The sequence below is a fragment of the Aphelocoma coerulescens genome, unplaced genomic scaffold (assembly GCF_041296385.1).
Source record: "Aphelocoma coerulescens isolate FSJ_1873_10779 unplaced genomic scaffold, UR_Acoe_1.0 HiC_scaffold_87, whole genome shotgun sequence".
In the NCBI taxonomy this organism is placed as follows: domain Eukaryota; kingdom Metazoa; phylum Chordata; class Aves; order Passeriformes; family Corvidae; genus Aphelocoma; species Aphelocoma coerulescens.
The window spans coordinates 954934-973974 of record NW_027184071.1 but is presented as its reverse complement, the minus strand read 5'-3'; the positions used below and the strand labels follow the sequence as shown (position 1 = coordinate 973974).

Here is a 19041-nt window from a genome sequence, read left to right as displayed (position 1 = left end):
TTCTTAGAGGGGGGGTGTGTTGAGCTCTCGGGGAGGGAGGCACACACCCGGCTCAACGGAATCGTTACTCATAAGCAGTTTTCCTTTGCTTCGATGACTTTGTTACCATTTAATTGTATCCAAAAGTGAGTTCCTTTTTAACATCTCTCTGCCAGCAACTCAGAGCTGCATGGTGCACTGCTTGCTGTGCCCTGGAGAGCACAAAGCAGGCTGGCCTGGTGGTCCCGAATATTTCTGCAGAACGCTCTGCATTCCACACCTTTGCTCTGACTCAGTGCAGAACTGCAGGATTGCAGGCGCTTCCTCCCCGAGCTGTGTGAGGCACTGGCTCCTGCAGATCTGACCTGACGAGCTGTCGCTGCCTCCCGTTGGCCTCAGTGCCCCTGGCAGAAGTGCCGTGCCTGAAGGACGCTGCCCCGTGCTCGAGCCTGCGGAGCAGCCCGGCTCCCTCCCGCTGTGCCCAGGCTGCTGCACACACTGCTAACCTTTCCCAGGACTTCCAGGGCAGCCGGCAGAAGAGTAGCAATCCTCAGCCGGGGCACCAGCCCTCGGCTGCCTTTTGCCTTTCTCTCCTCCTGGGCCGCCTCCAGACGGCCAATGGCACCAGTCTGCGCTGTGCCCAGCACGGCTACGCTTCCCTCGGCAGCAGCCAGCTGCCGCTTTGGCTCTGAGATGGGACCATGTGCCCGCTCCCAGGAAGAGGCACCCAGTGCCAGGCTGCTGCCTCTTGCAGCTCCAAGGGCCTCCTGCCAGCCTGCCTCTGCCCAGCCTCAGGCTGCTCTGGGCTCTGCGTGGGCTCTGCTGGGGCTCCAGCCTGGGCAAGGCCGGGCCGCTCTCACCTCACGCTCGCTGACAGCTCTGCCTCAGACGAGACCTTTCAGAGCACCCTCGCTGAGCTTTCTGCTTTCTCAGCTGAGCAAGACTCTCCCTGAGCCAAAGAGATTGCACTTAGGGATACAAATCCAAGTGGCAGGAACCCCAGTGCTCTCGAGTCACAGCTCAACACCTACATCTGCACAGGATGTCTTGGCTGCACAACTCCTCCTCTGCTTTTGCCTGCAAATGCCATTGCCCTTTCTGCCTCAACTACAAGCACAATGGCTGGACAAAAACCGGCCAGTGTGCCGTATTGCAAAGGCAGTGTGGTCTGGAGAGGATGAATGAAGAAGAGCCTGCCCCACTGACAAACCATACCAAAGAAGCCATAAGTGTCTCTTTCCACCTTTAAGAAACAACGGACAATTGAGAAGGAAAAGTTGAGCTAAATCACAAGGTGAGAAAGAAAGGAATCTTACAGATGAGTTGGGGTTTCAGAAACTTTATTTATTTAGAATCCTACTCTACAATCCTACTCTGCAATCCTACTCTGCAATCCTACTCTACAATCCTACTCTACAATCCTCATCTAAGCTGGTCATGGAGAAAATAGTCCTGAATGGATGGATTGCCACTGCAATCTTTTCTCCTCCTCCTTCCACTTCTTCAGTGACTGGATCAGTGGCACCAGGCTGGATGCAGGCTTGGCTGATGTTACAAATGGATGCTGCCCAAAGGAAAAAAACCAACCAAGAACAATGAACCATGACTTTCCAAGCTCAGTGCTTCAAAGGCAGGGGTAATATTTTTAAATGAAAAGGGGATTTACTCTGAGTAGGTCTAAGGAGCATAGTGCAACAGTGGCACAGGTTGTCCTGAGAGCTGGTAAGTGTCCCTTCCCTGGAAACATTCCAGGTCAGGTGGGAAGGGGCTCTGAGCAGCCTGATCTCTTTCAAGATATCCCTGCTCATTGCACACCACATGGATCAGATGGCCTTTACAGGTCCCTGCCAGCCCAGCCCAGGATTCCTCACCATTTTCATTTGGAAAGCACCAAGAGTGGAGATGAGGAGGAAGGGGGCTCATCTGATGCCTTGGGCTTCAGTGGAGGAGGAGCCCATCCTCGGACACTGTTTGACCTGCAGCCCCTTTGCATTTTACCTGCAGGAGCTCCTTGGCAGACCAGCGCCGCTCCTCGTTTGTCTGCAGGCAGCAGTTCAGGAAGTGACGCAGAGAAGCCGAGAACAGGTTGGGCTGCCGCAGCTGTGGGGTCCCTCCTGTGGCTATCAGGAGTTCAGCCTGGAGAAAAAGGAAACACAAGACTCCACCTGCTTCTTTTGATGCCTTAGGTTTTAACTTTTCTATTTTTCAAGTCCTGTACTGCCTAGTGTGTAGCTCGGAAGTTTTGTGTGGCCTGTTAGCTACTGTTCTCTCGTGCTAGTTAGACATAACAAAGCCTCTCTAGGTTTGCTCTCCAAGGACACTCCGATTGTCCCAGGGCCCAAAATGTGTGAACTCAAAGCCTCTGAAGAGGGGCAAACTTGGGCTAATTACATCATTACTGGGCTCATAATTGGAGAATTAACCCTGCTATGGAAATGGACCAAGCTTACAAAACTGTGAAGAACTCATGACCCAGGGTCCATCTTGGATGTAGCCTTTTGACTGCCCAGGCTGTATCTTTGAAGGCCGTTCAAATAAATACCTATTTTGATTCTCTTATTCTTGTCTAGTCTCTGGTTTTAGGTAGCCACTCCAGGCATCAGTTTCAAGTCTGTAAATGCTCTCCCAGAGCCCCTTGTTTAAGCTCAACTCTGCAGTGGCAATTTCTGCCTTGGCAGAGAGGCAGAGATGACTTTCCTATACCAACAAAAAACCCAAACCCCAAAGCAGCCACAGCTTTTCCAGCATCCAGCGGAGCTTGCCTCGGCAGCTGATTTGATTGGCTGACCTAGTTAGGGGCAACTACATCAGCAAAAGCACGTTTTGCTTCTCTGAAGATTCCCACCAGCTTGACAGGCAGTTTGGAAGAGGGACTTTGCTCTAACTGTTTTCAAGTATTATTATAGAAAAGGGAGTTATTGCTCAGGTAAGGAAAGAAACATTTGGAACCTCGCATTCAACACAGACACGTTAAGATGCATGCAGAAACGTATTGGGATGAAAATGCCTGTTTGGGCACACAGGAGCCACCTGCAGCTCTGTCTCGCAGCAGTCTGCAAGTTCCAGCTTCTCTGATGTGGCAAAAGAAAAACTTTTCGTGGTCAAATCAGCAGAAGGAGAAATGCTATCCCTATGGTAGCCCTCTGCTTTTCTGGATACTCAAGTCAATGCATTAAAGATGTGCCCATCCCAGAAAGTGCCAGGTAACAAATGGGAGGTTTTGGCAGGCTCTCCGTGTCACCAGGCTGCAGCTTGGTCACGTGGAGAACGTGGCTTGGGCTATGACAGAAATATGGTCACTAAGTGTTTCAGCAACACTGCACAAGAAGCAGAAGACACTATGTGGCCTTTACACCCTCATGCCCAGGTTTTAGGCAAGTGCCAAGAAACCGTACAGGGAGTGCAGTTCTTCTCTAGAAAACCACTGTTTTAGAAACTTTGTTGGTTTGGGTTTCTTTCCTTCTTTTCTGGAAATGTAACACCAGCTCTGAGATGTGTGTTTTGTGTTATTAGAGACATCTACACAGACAGACGAGCTGGAACAACTTAAAACCCAAAGGAAAGTGTTGCCTGAGAATGGAGAGTGTTTGCATGTGGTAGGGCCTGAGTTCCCCCACCGATGCAACCAAAACTACAGCAGATGCTGATGTGCTGCAGGGCCATTTTTAGAAGGGGACCTTGGTGGAAGCAGTGCCAGCAGACGGCAATGGGATTTTGTCTGATGGAGGACAGAACACAGGATAGGTGAAAAAGACAGAGGGATCAGTGAGTATTTGCTCCTTACCGAGGTAGGACTTTCATTCCAGTGAGGAGCTTCTCGTTCCACCATTTCGAATCCCACAATTCCAAGAGACCATATGTCCACTTTGGGGCCATATGGTTGACCTAGCACAACCTCAGGCGCCATCCACCAAGGCGTCCCGACCACTGAGCTCCTTAGATTCTGCTCAGGGGTGAGCTGAGCAGAGAGGCCAAAATCAGCTGAGGAGAACAAAAAAGTTCTGTACAATTAGGAAACCAAGCAAAAGAACTCCCCACTGTAAGTCTGAGAAAGCGCTGTTGAATCTCCTGGAAATCCGTCCCTGCTCTGTTTCCTCAGGACTTTAGCCAAGGAAACACGGAAGTGGCTGCTTTTTAAATTTTTTAATCCTGCCCCCAGAAGTGGCTTTTATTCCCTGGAACCTTTAGATTGTAGCTCCCTCCCTCTGGAAGGGACACACACAGACCCAAACCAGTGCCACTCTGGACGGCTTTTTCCTCGCCATACCTCTGTGCACGTTGCAACTGTGCCTTCAGCTCGCTGCAGGGGTCCCTGCACTGCCAGCAGCACCACTTTGGGGGAACTGGCAGTCACTCAAAAGCAGCCCCAAACCCCACATGCCTGGAACGCTCTGCCTGGCCAAGAATATACCAACCCAGCTTGACAGAGCCGTCAGTTCTGAGAAGGATGTTGCTGCTCTTCACATCTCGATGGATGACATGGTTTGAGTGAAGAAAATCCAGTCCTTGCAGGCACTGAGAGAGAAAACAGAGACAGGAGGATAAAAATGAGTGGTGTGATTTGAGCCCACAAGAAAGGAAACAGCTCTAAAAGATTCCCTTTCCAGGGGAATAGAGTGCAATGGCAGAACACAGAGCCATTGAGAGGAAGAGCTTGCTGCTCCAACACTACCTTTCTAAGGGAAGGCACGTCAGCTTTTGAGAGAGCCAACGGGAATTGCTGTTCTAGACTGTCCTCTGCAAAGCAGCCAGAATGACTGCTGCTGCAGTGGATGTGCTTTCTTCATCCAGAGGACAAGCAAGGCTTTGCCAAGAAAGAAAGAGTCCCTCCCTTTGCTGTGAAGCGGCTCACTTTTGGGTGGGAGGCTGCATGGCAAAGGTTTTCTTGCTGGCCTCAGCACAGACTTGGAAGTATCACATGAGTCGCCTTTCAGAAGCAAACAGCATTTTGGGTGCACTATTACCCTTTTCAGCTGAGGACTCTGAGAAATGAGTCCCTTTTACCATTAGTTTCCAATTCTGCTACCAGCACCTTTGCTTTTACAGGCAAGGAATGCCGTGCAGACAGGCTCCAGGCAAGCATTCAGAGAGGCAAGGTGGAGAACAGCAACTACAAATACAAGAGACAGAGTGAGAATGCAACAGCAGGAGATAAGAGTACAAGAACAGAGTACAGGGAGTGCAGGCACACTGCCACGCAGTTCCCCCGCTTCCCCATAGCATAGCAGCCACACAGAAGCAAAGTTTGGCACATGGAATCCCTCCAGTTCTCAGCCCCTGTTTCCCAGACAATCCTGCCCAAGCCCTCGGAAGCACAGGTGGGATCCCTGACCTCCCGACTGACGGCTGCCATCTCATCTTCAGATATGTACATCTCATAGATGGCATCAGTCAGAGTGCCTCCATCCATGTACTCCATCACCAGCCAGACTTCATCATCCACAAGGTAGCTGAAAGAAGGAAATGAGGCCATGGAGATGAATGTGCATGGCTACGCCACTGTTTGGAAAAGACAACGATTGATTCTTGTTTCCAGGTCCCTTTGAAACGAGGACAGACTCAAAGGAATAGACGTTCCCTCTAGGCTGTGCAGTGATTGCGGTCTGTGCTGTGTCAAGGAGAAAGGCACAGCTGTGAAAAAGGAGATGTCTTAGATGGCCAGCAAGTGAAAAACACAGTTTACTAACAGCCCAGATAAAAAGCTGTCACACATGGTGTTTATGGAAAAAAAGCATCTAGTCTTCCTGGCATGCACAGCAATGGAAAAGAGGGGCTGCAGTCCAAGGGAAATCCTCTCTCGGATGGTTCATCAGCATTTAAGACTCTTGAGAAAAATCAAGCCCCAAGACAACGTGGTGGCAGTGAACTTAGAGGGTATTGACTTAGTAAGATAGCACTGGTGCAGGCTTTTGAAGAATTGTCAAACGATGTGTGCCAGGGAAGACTAATGCAGACAAAATGCACTCTCTTCCCATCCATTGGAGATGAGAAGAGAAATAATAATTGATCAGTAATTAACAGCTCTATTTTCTGCCACAGACCAAAGTTGGTTTTTGACCTCTCATGCTTGCAGTAGGTAAACAAACATTCATGGGATAAGACCACGACCACTCACCTGTCTAAATAGTTGACCAGGTTGGGATTCCTATTCATCTTCATGATCATGAGTTCATTGACAGTTACTTCCTTCCTCCTCAGTCCTTGCAGACTACTTTTCTTTATGGCCACCTAAAATGACAATGACAATCAGTACCTTGAGAAGTTGGTGGCACGAGACCACAACACACATGGAGCGAGTGATTTTGGAATGACACAGCTGAGCTGTGCCAAAGTGCCTTGTGATTAGACACTGGAGTAATTAGGAACTGACATTCCAACAGCCCATTTCTCCGCTCCCTTGTGGGCCAGAAACAGGACACATGGCCACTGACGTTTTGCCTTGTCCACTTGGTAACAATGGTGTCTCAACTATCACCCACAAAGCTCTGCCCACACTCTCTGCTGCTCTGCCTGGGATCCAGAGAAGTAATCCAAGCCTTGCTACTCTATGGATACATCCTGGGCTATAAGCAGGGCTTAGGGCTCTTAGGGACGCCTTGCAGATCCCTCCCTACGTGCAGTTCCCAAGTGCAGCACTGCAGGTTGCTAAGGAACTACCAGTAAGGTTCAGATGTATTTGCTGGCAGCCAGAAATGAGAATTCAGGACTCTGAAGCTGTAGCCACAAGAAAGCAGTGAGATGCTCTAAGGCACCACCTTTGTTTTAGCCACTGAGAGTGAGTGAGCATTTCCTTCTCCAAAAGGAACCACTGCTCTCTTTGCCTTCCTTCTGGCAGCTGAGAAGGACAACGACTGTCCCAAATGTATTTTGCAGGCTGGCACCAGTCTGTGCTTCTTGTGCCTTTGCAGCACAGCTCTCCCGGTGACCCAAAGCTCCAGCCACAACTCACACCAGAGGGGAAAGCCCTCAAGAGCTGCAGAATCTGCAGGGACTGTTGACATTTACCTCTCCTCCTGTGGCATTGTCGAATGCTCTGCAAACTTCTCCGAAACCCCTAGAAACAAAACAGCAGCAAAGAAAGGAGAAGCTGTTTAGATCTTGGCGTGAAAGCCAGCCCGGACAGGAGATCTCTGCTCTAAGTGCCTAAAACCTGCAGGAGGCATGAGGGCTCTGCCAGAGGGCACATGATGCATTTTCCTCTCCAGTGCATGGGCACTGGGCCTGTTCCTGAAGCTTTGGGCTTTAGTGCCTCAGCTCAAAAAGAGAGCTTATTCTTTCATCTTGAGTTTCCGTTTCTAAACTGTGTGGTTCTAATCCTGACCACCGAGTATTTCCTTCAGCAACCTCTTGGAAAGAACTGTTCCTGAGAACTGTTATCTGACAGCTACCAGGGGCTAGGCTGCTCTTTCAGGCAAGCAAGATTCTCCTTTCATTAGTGTGGCCGGATGATTTTGAGACATACAAAAATGCTAAGGAAATTAACACACAGCTGTCCCACACTTGAGAGACAGGAGATCTTCCAGCTCCTGTTCCTTGCTGCAGGCAAGACCGTGGCAGCGTGGAGATGTCTTTGACAATGCCTTCTGACCACACTTACAAATTCTGACCAGCACTGAGAGATGGGCCAATCTAAGCCCAGTGTCTGAACATGTTTGCAGCTTGCCTGACTTGACACTTGATAGATATTCCACCAGCAGAACAGCTGGCCCATGGTTTTGTAGAAGAAACTGTGGTTGGACTCACCCGCTGCCGATATTTTCCAGTTCAGTGTATTTCATCACCGGATTTTCCATGCTCACCATTTTCCCTGAGGGAAACAAAGTGCAAGATGCTCACTTGAAAGCAGACATGCCACCTTCCAGGAGATACAAAAGGCAGCCCCACTCTCTGGGGCTCTGAGCCTTTTGTGGTCATCTGGGTAACAACAACAACAGCGACAAGAACCACAACAGCAACAGCAACAAGCCAGGCAGCTCTGCAGCACAGATGGCCAGCACTGAGACTGATTTTCTACAGTCCTCTGAAGAGATCTCTTGAGAGGAAACAAAGCACAGAGAGATGCATTCGCAGGAGAGGAGGGCATCTTGCCAAAAGAATGCCTTTCTTTTTGTAAACCAGAGCAGCTCACGTTGTGACCAATACCAACGGGGCTTTCCGCATCAGGATGCTCAGCCGTTATGGGCAGGCTGAGTTCAAAGATGCCCTTGCCCGTGTCCCATGTGAAGAACCACACTGCTTGTCTTCCCCCTGACTGCGCGGATCAGTCGCTGGCATTGGACTCGCCCTCTCAGCTCCGCACACGTCCCCGCCTTCCCAGCTCGGCACAGCGGCCACGGGCAGCAAGGACAGCAGTGCTCCTCGGGCGCCGGCGTGGCACGGACAGCTGCCCAGAGGAGATGCTGAGCCTCTCGTGAGTCCAGGCCGTGCCATGCAGAAGCCGGCCCAGACGAGGGGCTGCTGCCTCCCGGCAGCTCCGTGCTGCAGCGGCCGGGCAGCAGCAGGACTCTCTCAGCTGAGGAAGGCTCCAGCCTCTGCAGTCGCAGCGGCCGTCAGGGGCAGGGCAGGTACCACAGCAGGGCTGGGAAGGCCCAAGGATGAGCACTGACAAGCACTGGGAAGAAGCCACAGCCAGACCGAGCCCTGTTCCAAGCTCTTGCCCCCTTTCAGGACACAAGAGGATTGGCTTTGAGATCAGACACACCGAGGTGCACATCAATGCCCTTCTTGTCCCAACAGGTGATGGTAGACACAGAGTCAACTGGGCTCTGTTCTCAGCCCCCCCCAGGTCTTACCTGAGAGCACAGCACTGGCAGCTGTTATGGGCAGGAAGCAGATTCAATGGGCTGTGCTGCAGAATCACAAAGGGCTTCATGTGTTTTCCTAGAGAGTGAGCTGTGCAGGGCTTGGGCCAACGGGTGGCATTCTAACAGTCACGGGAATGATTGGGAATCAGGGATGAAAAAGTGCCACGGATCTGAGGGATAGACAGTGGATGGGCTGGAGGCTCACTCCTGAGAAATGCCTGCAGTGCAGTTTTACCTGACCACGCCACATCAATGTGTCTCTTGGACACATCCTTATAAGCATGAAACTAGGATATTAAATAGGGATTGTTATAAAGTATCTGCTTTTTCTTTGGGGACATGTGGAAAACACCTCTTGCTCTCAATTTGTGCTGTCACTTGATGTTTTTTCAAAGAAGTGGTCATTGGCAAAAATGTTGCATTGTCATAAAAACCAACTGTAGATGTAGTAGTGGTAATAGTAACAGTCATCAAAATTACACCAATAAGACACATGAGGAAGAAGAGCTCCTTCAGGATGGAGAAAAAACAACTTCACCAAAAAAAAAAAAAAAAGGCTCAAACCAAACCAAACACAAAAAAACCCCAAAACAACAAACCACCAACCAAAATCCTTACAAACCCACCAAAAGACAAAACCCCAAAACCAAACAATTTCTGCGAAGGTCTTTTGCTCTGATGAATGCTGAGAAATCAGGAGTCTAAGGAGAATTTAGGAAGCCAAATATTCCGTTCAGTTTGGCCACTAGCACAGAGGACTTGCCTAGATCATTTGCTAGGTCACAGCTGATGCAGGAACAATCCCTGCTTCTGCCTTCAGCAGAGAGGGAAGCTCAGGCAAAGCCAAGGCAGTCTGAGCTGTGCTCAGAGGCAGCAGGAACACCCAGAGCACTCCCTCGCTGCCTCGGAGCACAGCACTTCCTGTGAGGAGTCCTAAATGTCCCTGTGACACCAAACTGCGGAGCAACATTTGGCACAGCTATGCTGACACATGCACACAATACACTGTCCCTCACACAAGAAATACACAAGACGTACTCAGTAGCTCCAGGAGGTCATCCTCCATCTCCTGTTGATGGGAAGAAGCTGTGTCGCTGTTGGAGCTGAGCAAACTGCCCGGGCTCCACTTCTCAGGCTGGGGTGCAAAGGCTCCTTTAGACAATGCTGCTGCTGCTGCTGCTGCAGGAGCAGGTTCCATGCGAGAGCCTGTGTAGATCTGAGACAAGAAATGAGGTTGTGTCAGAAAGTCTGGCTCGCAGAGATTGCCCTGGGATCCCATTTCAAATGCAGGCCCAGAGGAAGATGCTGTCAGCCACATGCAGGGCTCTTAAAATGGATTTTTTTGCATGTCCACTTCTCAAACCGGATGGGTCAAAACCAAAGGCTGATTTTACTTGAGTTCATGGCCAGATTCCTGTAACATTCTCATGGATTTTCTGAAGGATGACTGCTGCAATGACTATTCCACTTCCTCCCAAGCACTCTTTTCCCCCTCCAAGGGCTATGGACACACTTGCATCTCCTTGTTCTAATGTTCTACCTCCTCCCATGGAGTCCTCTTTTCCTCCACCATCTTCGGGACGGGCTCAAGCTGCAGCAGGTCCAGCTGGGACAGTTCCTGTGCCCCACGCCAGCCTTGGGGCTCTTTGTGGCCAATCACTTGCTGGAAGTCTTTGCAGGCTGCCAGGTGAGATGTCAACACTTCCACCTCAAGTCAAACACAACAAAGCAGTCAGACACTACAGCTTATCCCTGTCAGCCGTGGGTCAGCGACTGTGAGGAAAGGGAAAGAACAGGTTCACAAGGGATACAGACAGCTTGTTTCAAGATCCATCAGGGTCACCAAGCTGACCTGCAAAAACACCTCAAGAAACAAGGAGAGCAGGAACAGGCCAGCAGGAATCCATTTGGATGACTGCTGGCCAAAAGGCCAAAGGACTAGTCGCACTGTCCAGGGCAGCAGCTGAGATTCAGCAGCCCAGGACGTGTCCTTCAGAGTGGCTGTGATAGAGACCACAGCAGGATGGCACTCAGAGACATCACCCCACCCGCCTGCTGCTCTGCAGAGGAAAAGCAAGAAGGGCAGAAACCACCAGTTTGGTGACTGCAGCGGCTCTCTCTGTTTCACTCACTCGCTTTTCTAGAGCCTCATGCTTTTGGAGTAGAAGATTAATTTCCTCTCGGATGATTTTCAGTCCTTCATCCAGCCTCTTCTCCCTTGCCTTGATCCTAGCCTCAGTTTCCTGCAGCTCTGCCTGCAGCTCTTTGTCGATGTTCTGCAAAGAAGCAGAGAGAGGATGTCTCACAAGTGGAGTGGCTTCAGCTCTTACACTCACCTGCTCTTGTAGATCGCTCCTGTGCTGATGGAGATTCTTCTCCTCTTGGATGCTTCTGATGTCCTCCTTGCTCCTCCTCTTTGCTGCCTTGATGTCACTCTTGGCTTCGGGCAGCTCTGCTTGTGGCTCTGCCTTGATGTTCTGTACACACAAATGCAGAGCAAGTGACTGGCAGCTGCCATCAGGCTCAGCTTTTTCCTCTTTCAGCCTCAAAATCACATTCATTCAGCCCCTCCCTTCTGCTTCCCCACCCAGCTCTGCTTCCATTGGAACCCTCCCATCCCAGCACTGGTCTCTGCAGATGACAAGGCTCTGTGCTTTCAGTGCCTGTGGGACTCCTGGCCTCCTCAGTCCCAAGAGCTCCGTTTTATGTCCCTGTTCCTGCCCTTCACTCTGTCACCTGGCTAGGCAGGCTCACCTGGCCATTCTCTTGTGCCTCTTCCACCTGCTGCCTGAGCTGCTGCAGCTGCTCTCGGGCTGGGAACAGCTCTCGCCGAGTCTGGCAAGGCATCTCTGATAGAGCAATCTGCTCATGCTCTTTCTCTAGAAGGAGCTGCGCAGAAAGCAAGAGAAGATGGCTTTCAACTTCCCATAAAATATTTGTGGGGCAGGACTCAGAGACTGATGGGCTCGCACATTCCCAAAGCAATGTGCTGCTGCTCTCCCGGGTCCTTCTCTGCCCACGGGGAGGCACAGATTCCAAAGTGACACTGGCACTACAGTCAGGCTCCATCTGGGACTGAAGCTCCAACAGACTCTTAGGCATCTGACAGGGAACGTGGGGCATTTCTCAAGGCTCTGCTGAGGACCTCGCTCCTCTTCTGCCGTGTCCTGCTTGTCTTTCAGAAGTGACTGACACCCAGCCCTGTGCCACAGCCCCACCCTGGCTCTGCAGGTGGCTTCCTGTGGGAGCTTGCTCCTTGTGAGAGACACTTCTGGAGTTCATGTTCTCTTCAGGCCTGCACTGCCATTCCTGCCTTTCTGACATCTACACTCTTGTTACAAATCCTGGATTATTCAGGAGATGAGGATGCGAACAAAGAGCCTCCAATGGAGGTCAGAGGGCCTCTATGGCCACCTCAGTATATGGAGGGGAACCAAGGTGTTTCTTGTCCTCCCTCTTTTGTCAACTGAGAATTCTGACCGGCAGTAACAGAGACCCTCAGAAGGCCCAATTAACAAATTAACTTAGACACCCCTCAGGATGCCAGTGAAGGAAACCATGTGTCCTGTAATGCATGTTTGACCAGAGTCACCAAACCCCACCTAGAGGATGGGATTGCTCCACACCCATAGGACAGACCAAACTTTCACGGATAAACAGGGGGAGGAAAACACCTCTGAGGGGAAAAAACAACCATCTCTGGAGGGGGAAACATCTCTGCCTGCTCGGGATCGCTTGATGGAACATGTCTCTCCTCCTCTCCTGAAAGGATGTCTTTAGGTGAGCTTTGCACCTCCAATTGCCTTGGAGCAGAGCCAGGAAGTTTCATTTAGATAAACAGATCGATAGATAGATCAATAGATAGATAGATAGATAGATAGATAGACAGATCGATCTCACTGTTATCATCTCTCTTTTCCTATGCTATGCTTTCCCTCACTACACACATCAACACTTGGTAGCCAGTGCCCTGATCAGCAGCAATCCTGAACTTGCTCTCCTGTTGCTTCAATAAACCACACTCTTGGGGAACCTGGAGCAGGAAGGGCCTTATAGAATGCGATCAGACCCAGGGCACTGCACTGGGAACTGCACTCTTTGTGCATCTGTACTGGGGCAAGTTCTTCTCTTGGACTCAACCAGACTGATGATGTTAAAGTGGCTGCACTTCAGAAATGAAGCTGAGCCCCTCCCAGACCCTCTGACCTCAGAGGACCAGCTGGAATGCAAGGGTGTGGATTTCCTGCTGAATTCCCATACCTGGAATACAACACATTCTGCTCCCCTGGGCTGCCAAAAGGCACGGGCGCTGTTAACCTGAGAGTGATGTGCAAGGCCCTGCTGGCTGGCCGGACACCAGAACAGCTCCTTCTGCACCAATCTCCTTGCCCCAAACTACGTGTTCTCATGCAAAAATACTGCAACTTCCAGAACCGCCAGCTTGCAAGCTAAAATTCTAGCAGAATCTCGTCCAGTGCTAGAAAAGTCCAGGAAAGGTTGAGTAAAAGCACCTTTGTTTGCCGAGAAAGAAAAGACAGGGAGTCTCCTCCTAGAAAACCAACAAACCAACAAACAAAAAGATGAAAGTGCCACCTACTTCAGAGCAACATCTTTGCCCCCACTCTAGGCTCCAATGCAGTTTTCAAATGCAGTTTTAAAAACAGACTTCACAACAGAAAGTATCTGCAGAAACATGGCAGCCTCTGGCTTCTGCCACGGAAGAAGGGCTCCCAACTGCGCACTTTGCTTCTTTTGCCACACGGGAGAAGAGTGGCCCCACACAGGTCCGGGGACAACACAACCATCTCTTTGCAGCTTATCAAAAGCAAAAACACAGGCGCACTCAGAGCCCCTGTCAGCTCTGCTCCTCACTGCTCTGCCTGAAGAGGCCAGAGAACAACCTGGCAACCAAGGCACCAAAGTCCCTGACTTCAAGCAGCAGCTCCCCATCCCCAGTGTGTCTCTGAAATACTCCCAGCTCAGCCCACCCAAGAAGCTCATGTGGACAAACCACCCCAAAGCACTTGTGTGCTCACATCAACAGCTTTTGTGCCAGCAGCTACTTGGCCAGCCTGTGCAGTGGGACATGGCTCTCCAGGCCACCGTGTCCCCCACGTGTCTGGCAAGGCTGAGAGCGGTGTCTTTGGAGCGCTCCCTCCTCTGGCGACAGGGGAGCCTTCATGATTCACGTTTGCCCCTCTTGGAATCCCAGCAAGCTGGGGCCTGAACATGACAGCTCAAAGGCCGTGTTCCAGCTCTCACTGGCTGGGGGGAATCGCTAGGTCCTGGCAGGACTCCAGCACTCAGCATCCTCGGCCACCACCAGCAAGTGCTGGCCGCTCAGAAACTTGCAGCTCTGATTTCCTCTAAAGACAGCCCCAACCAGAACTGCCACTTACCGGCTCACGACGTTCAGATTCATGACTGACCACAGCTGGAGAGTTCTGGACATTTTTCTCCTCTTCAGCCTCTTCAGCCTCTTCAGCCTCTTCAACCTCTTCTCCAGGAGCAGAGGGAGCCAGAGGAGAGCCTGAGGTTGGTTCTGGGCTCTGTGGACAGGCAGGAGTGTGAGGGACAGGCAGTTACATGTCATTTCTAACCTTATCTCTATTCAGCTCTACAACCAGCTCTACTAAGGAGAAATCATAACCTTGCATAGCAATGGGATTCCAAGTGCCTCCAACTAAAGTAAAATGGGCTAATTCAACAGTACTGCATATTGCTCTGAATTAGATATTGCAGCCTGGCTACTCTCAGCAAGCAACGTTCTCTCTGCAAAGCTGGGCTTTTAGTTCTGCGACAGCTCTGAAATGCAAAAGCAGCTATTACACAGCGATGCCTTTGCTATTGCTGCTGCAGACATGAACATGGATTTTCTTTCTGCCCACCCAGCTCAGCCTCCTTACTCTACTGCCACAGGCCAAGCTCACAGATTTCTACACAGTTCTTAAACACCAGGAACATCAAAAGTTCCTGTCTCACTCACCTCAGGATCAGGACTGACGAATACACGGATCATGTGACCTGCAGTGGGAAGGGAAAATGAACCAGATGCTGTGAAAAAACCGTCTGTGCTGGTTAATCCCGCAGAACAAGTCCACCCAAACAGAGAGGGTTTTCTTTTCACAACAGCCCTCCAGCAGACACAGTTCTTCCACACAGCCAGCAAGAGAGCAGGACAATATTCTTGGTTGTGCCTAGGCTTTGGCCTCTTTTGCCAGTAAATGAATACAAACTTGATCAAGAAAATGCAAATTGTTCTTCAACACCCAATATTTCTCTTCTGCCCAACAGCTAAAGCTGCCTTTTTTATCCTCTCCTTCAGGTTCTTTTTTTAAAAAATAAGTTGCATGCATTAATTCCATTAAGTTACTGAAAACCGTTGCCCAGAAAACCTTCCCCCAAACCCCCCTGAGATGTCATAGTTTGACTGGGAAACAGCCCAGGAGCAGCTCTGGGGTTCAGGAGCAGACACTCACTGTTTGGGAGTTTGCACTTCATTGCAAAAAGAATCACTATTTTAGCACTCATTAAAGGGTCGAGTTAGACAGTCAAATCTTTTCATGACAAAATTTAGAAACAAAGAAGCTTTCCCTGAATTCCAGGCAGAACTGCAGAGTTCTTTGAAGGCCTTCTGAGAACACCTCCCAGGCTGCCTTTTCAAAGTTGTCCTGCTTGACCCAGCCCCCTGAGGAAATGACAGACTCGGCTGCCACAGACTCTCCCGTGGAGGGAAGGGAACCCCTGCACGTTCCCTTGCAAATGCTGCCCGCACCTCCCTGGCTACAGACACCCTCTTTTGAGCTGAACGTGTTGACAGGAGCTTTACCAAAGCAGTGGCATCCTAATGGTCTTTTTGTTTCAAAATCAACTCAGTTACTAAGAAAGAGCAGGAAGCCCTACACAAGCCAGGTTGGGTTACACCCAGGGAAAACCTCTACTCACGTGTCAGGTTAGTCAGGTAATAGGCAGAATAACCAATGCCATACACAGTGCAAACTGCAGCAGCAAATGCCTCCATGATTTTAGCCCTGCTGTGCAAGTTTGCAGACTGTGCTCTAACACAAGAAAAAACAAGGCTCCTGTCAGAGTGCAGCTGCCCCCTGACAAGGCCTCAACCAGGAGGATGCTCCTGCTCTGAGCAAGCCCAAGAGCTGCTCTGACACTGAGACCTTCTGTGCACCAAGGCAACCTTCTGATGACAGCACCACAACGTGGCAACCATGCCCTGACATCACAAAGCAGCTGCTCTGCGTTGGTCTGGGAATTGATGCTAAGCAACCCAAGCTTCCCTGCAGCAAACACACAATAGCCTGGGAAGTTCTCCTCTGTCACAAAGCAGCACAAACTCCCCTCGTGGGCCAAACCCTGTTGTTCAAGGGCTCCAAGAGTACTCAAAGAGTGCCCCAAGCACCTGCAGCCTGTACCCCAAGTGAACACTGAGATGGGACCAAAGCAAAGGAAACTAGACCAAGAAAATGGCCCAAAGCATTGCACAGATCCAGGAGAGAAGGCACTAATTGCATAACAGCTGTAATAATTCCTAACAAATCTCCCCACACATTTGCACTTTTATTGGACACGCCCTGGTCCCCTCTGTAGGTACATCTCTGCCTCTGCCTTTCGTCCTCTATGGAAGCAGTCGAACGGGCAGGATTTGCCCACCCGCAGGAGCTGCTCCAAGCTGGGAATGCAACTGGCAGTGCTGATTTCCAGAGGCTTCTGGCTCCCGGCTGAAGCCAAGGCCAGGAGCGGGTTGAAAGGTGCTGGCGCTGCTGCTGCTCTGTGCCAGAGAGCCCCGGCTGGGAGGGCACGGTGCCCACTGCGCCGTGGGCTCTCTCTCTCCTGCCAGAGCTGGGCGCACCTGGGAAGGAGTGATGATGACTTGTGGGAAAACCAAGGGCTTTGTGGGGGCTGCATTTCTCTGCACACACCCAGGCCACCTGGGGCACAGAGCTTTGGCCCCCAGGAAAGGGAAACCAGGGGGAAACGGCTTGAAATATTTCATTTCAACCTTTTTTACTGTTCAATATAAGTGACCACAATGAAAGGTTACCAAGCAGGGATCCATCCCTGCTGCCAGCTCAGCGTTAGAAAGGAGGCGTCACTTGATTTCAGCGCTGGGTGCATGGGGAATCACTTCCCTAACACGTGCACACCCAGCAATCTCACTTACTAGTTTGTACCCATGGAACTAAGACACACTCATTACTTTGCTGAAACTCACAGGCTAAACATGACTTCAAACTATTTGACATATTTAAACCACTTGTCAGAAGTTCTTGATGTGAGAGTAGGGGTGTCCTGAGGGTCTCTGGTGGTCATTTGGGGAACATCCCCATGTGTCAGGGATAGGAGACAGATCTGAGGCCTGACATGTTTGGTCCGCAGTGTTGCACATCGACAAGATAATGCAGAAGACGACTGTATTGTTAGTTAGCGGGACTAACTTCTAGAAATGAAACTAGGTATTGGTCACCTGGTGGAACTCATCCTGGGAAAGGAGAAACAATACATAATGGAGCCATTGTTGGCATGGAGTATGATCATGGGCCAATGTGACCTCATCTCGTAAGTTGGCCCTGGACGAAATGATGTTGAAACTGGCCACTCCTGAGGAGGAGATATAAGGTGTGCTCCTGGGGTGGAGGGGAGAGGACGACATGACGCACGCCATTTTTATCCAGGGGATGCCCTGAAGGAGTCCTGCCCTTCTGCCCCTCCCACTCAGGAGCCATGCTCTATCTCCTTCTCCTGCTCGGTGGCTTTTCCAGCAGCCAGGCGCCGGTATGTATTTCTTGCTAACGTGACTACTAAAATTCATTTGCTTTGCAATTCTAACTGGGTCTTCAGTTCTCTGGGCATGGGCGTCCTCCTGAACCCGTAACACCCATTCCTCAAATTCTCCTCTGATGGTCATTTACACCTTCCTTCCCTGGGAATTGAACACAACATTTCGTCACTGCACCCTGCAAGTGCTTTTGCTGCGTGAAGCCACATTGCATCTTTCTTTCCCAAAGTAATAAAGAAAACACAAATTGCCTACTGAAAGCCTTCTGCTCCCTTCCAAATCAGTTCACTACTCAAGCACAAGCCTCAGGCACATCCCCGATTCCCTCTGAGAGAGGAAGTAATATTTTGCTGCAGCCAAAAGGGGTTTAGGTCAAAGAATGAAAATTGTTGGATGTATGTTGGATTTATGGTTTGGAGCTGTTCTAGTTAAATTGCTGGGTGTTGCTGGGAGCTGGGAGAGGGGCAGGGTTGAAGACCTGACTAAAAAGGAAGTAGGATGAGAGGGGAGGGGACAGAAAAAAAGGTGGTCAGGAGAGCACCTAAGTTTCTTAGTACCCACCCACTGGGAAAGGGGACAGGGACCGTCCCGGCTGGGAAAGGGTCTAAAAAGCAGCCATTTTCTTAGAGGGGGGGTGTGTTGAGCTCTCGGGGAGGGAGGCACACACCCGGCTCAACGGAATCGTTACTCATAAGCAGTTTTCCTTTGCTTCGACGACTTTGTTACCATTTAATTGTATCCAAAAGTGAGTTCCTTTTTAACACCTCTCTGCCAGCAACTCAGAGCTGCATGGTGCACTGCTTGCTGTGCCCTGGAGAGCACAAAGCAGGCTGGCCTGGTGGCCCCGAATATTTCTGCAGAACGCTCTGCATTCCACACCTTTGCTCTGACTCAGTGCAGAACTGCAGGATTGCAGGCGCTTCCTCCCCGAGCTGTGTGAGGCACTGGCTCCTGCAGATCTGACCTGACGAGCTGTCGCTGCCTCCCGTTGGCCTCGGTGCCCCTGGCAGAAGTGCCGTGCCTGAAGGACGCTGCCCCGTGCTCGAGCCTGCGGAGCAGCCCGGCTCCCTCCCGCTGTGCCCAGGCTGCTGCACACACTGCTAACCTTTCCCAGGACTTCCAGGGCAGCCGGCAGAAGAGTAGCAATCCTCAGCCGGGGCACCCGCCCTCGGCTGCCTTTTGCCTTTCTCTCCTCCTGGGCCGCCTCCAGACGGCCAATGGCACCAGTCTGCGCTGTGCCCAGCACGGCTACGCTTCCCTCGGCAGCAGCCAGCTGCCGCTTTGGCTCTGAGATGGGACCATGTGCCCGCTCCCAGGAAGAGGCACCCAGTGCCAGGCTGCTGCCTCTTGCAGCTCCAAGGGCCTCCTGCCAGCCTGCCTCTGCCCAGCCTCAGGCTGCTCTGGGCTCTGCGTGGGCTCTGCTGGGGCTCCGGCCTGGGCAAGGCCGGGCCGCTCTCACCTCACGCT

At 51.0% G+C, this 19041-nt stretch overlaps 1 protein-coding gene across 1 annotated transcript; it reads right to left on the bottom strand.

The window, feature by feature from the left end:
• Positions 1-1370: 1370 nt before the first annotated feature.
• On the bottom strand, positions 1371-17460 carry LOC138102563 (serine/threonine-protein kinase PAK 3-like). Its single transcript, XM_069000278.1, is given in 13 exon segments — positions 1371-1543; positions 1978-2115; positions 3764-3960; positions 4395-4494; positions 5312-5429; positions 6095-6207; positions 10916-11260; positions 11538-11672; positions 14183-14332; positions 14770-14807; positions 15729-15851; positions 15854-15978; positions 17456-17460. Coding segments are annotated over 13 exon segments (1716 nt in total). The 3' UTR covers positions 1371-1414.
• Positions 17461-19041: the final 1581 nt, after the last annotated feature.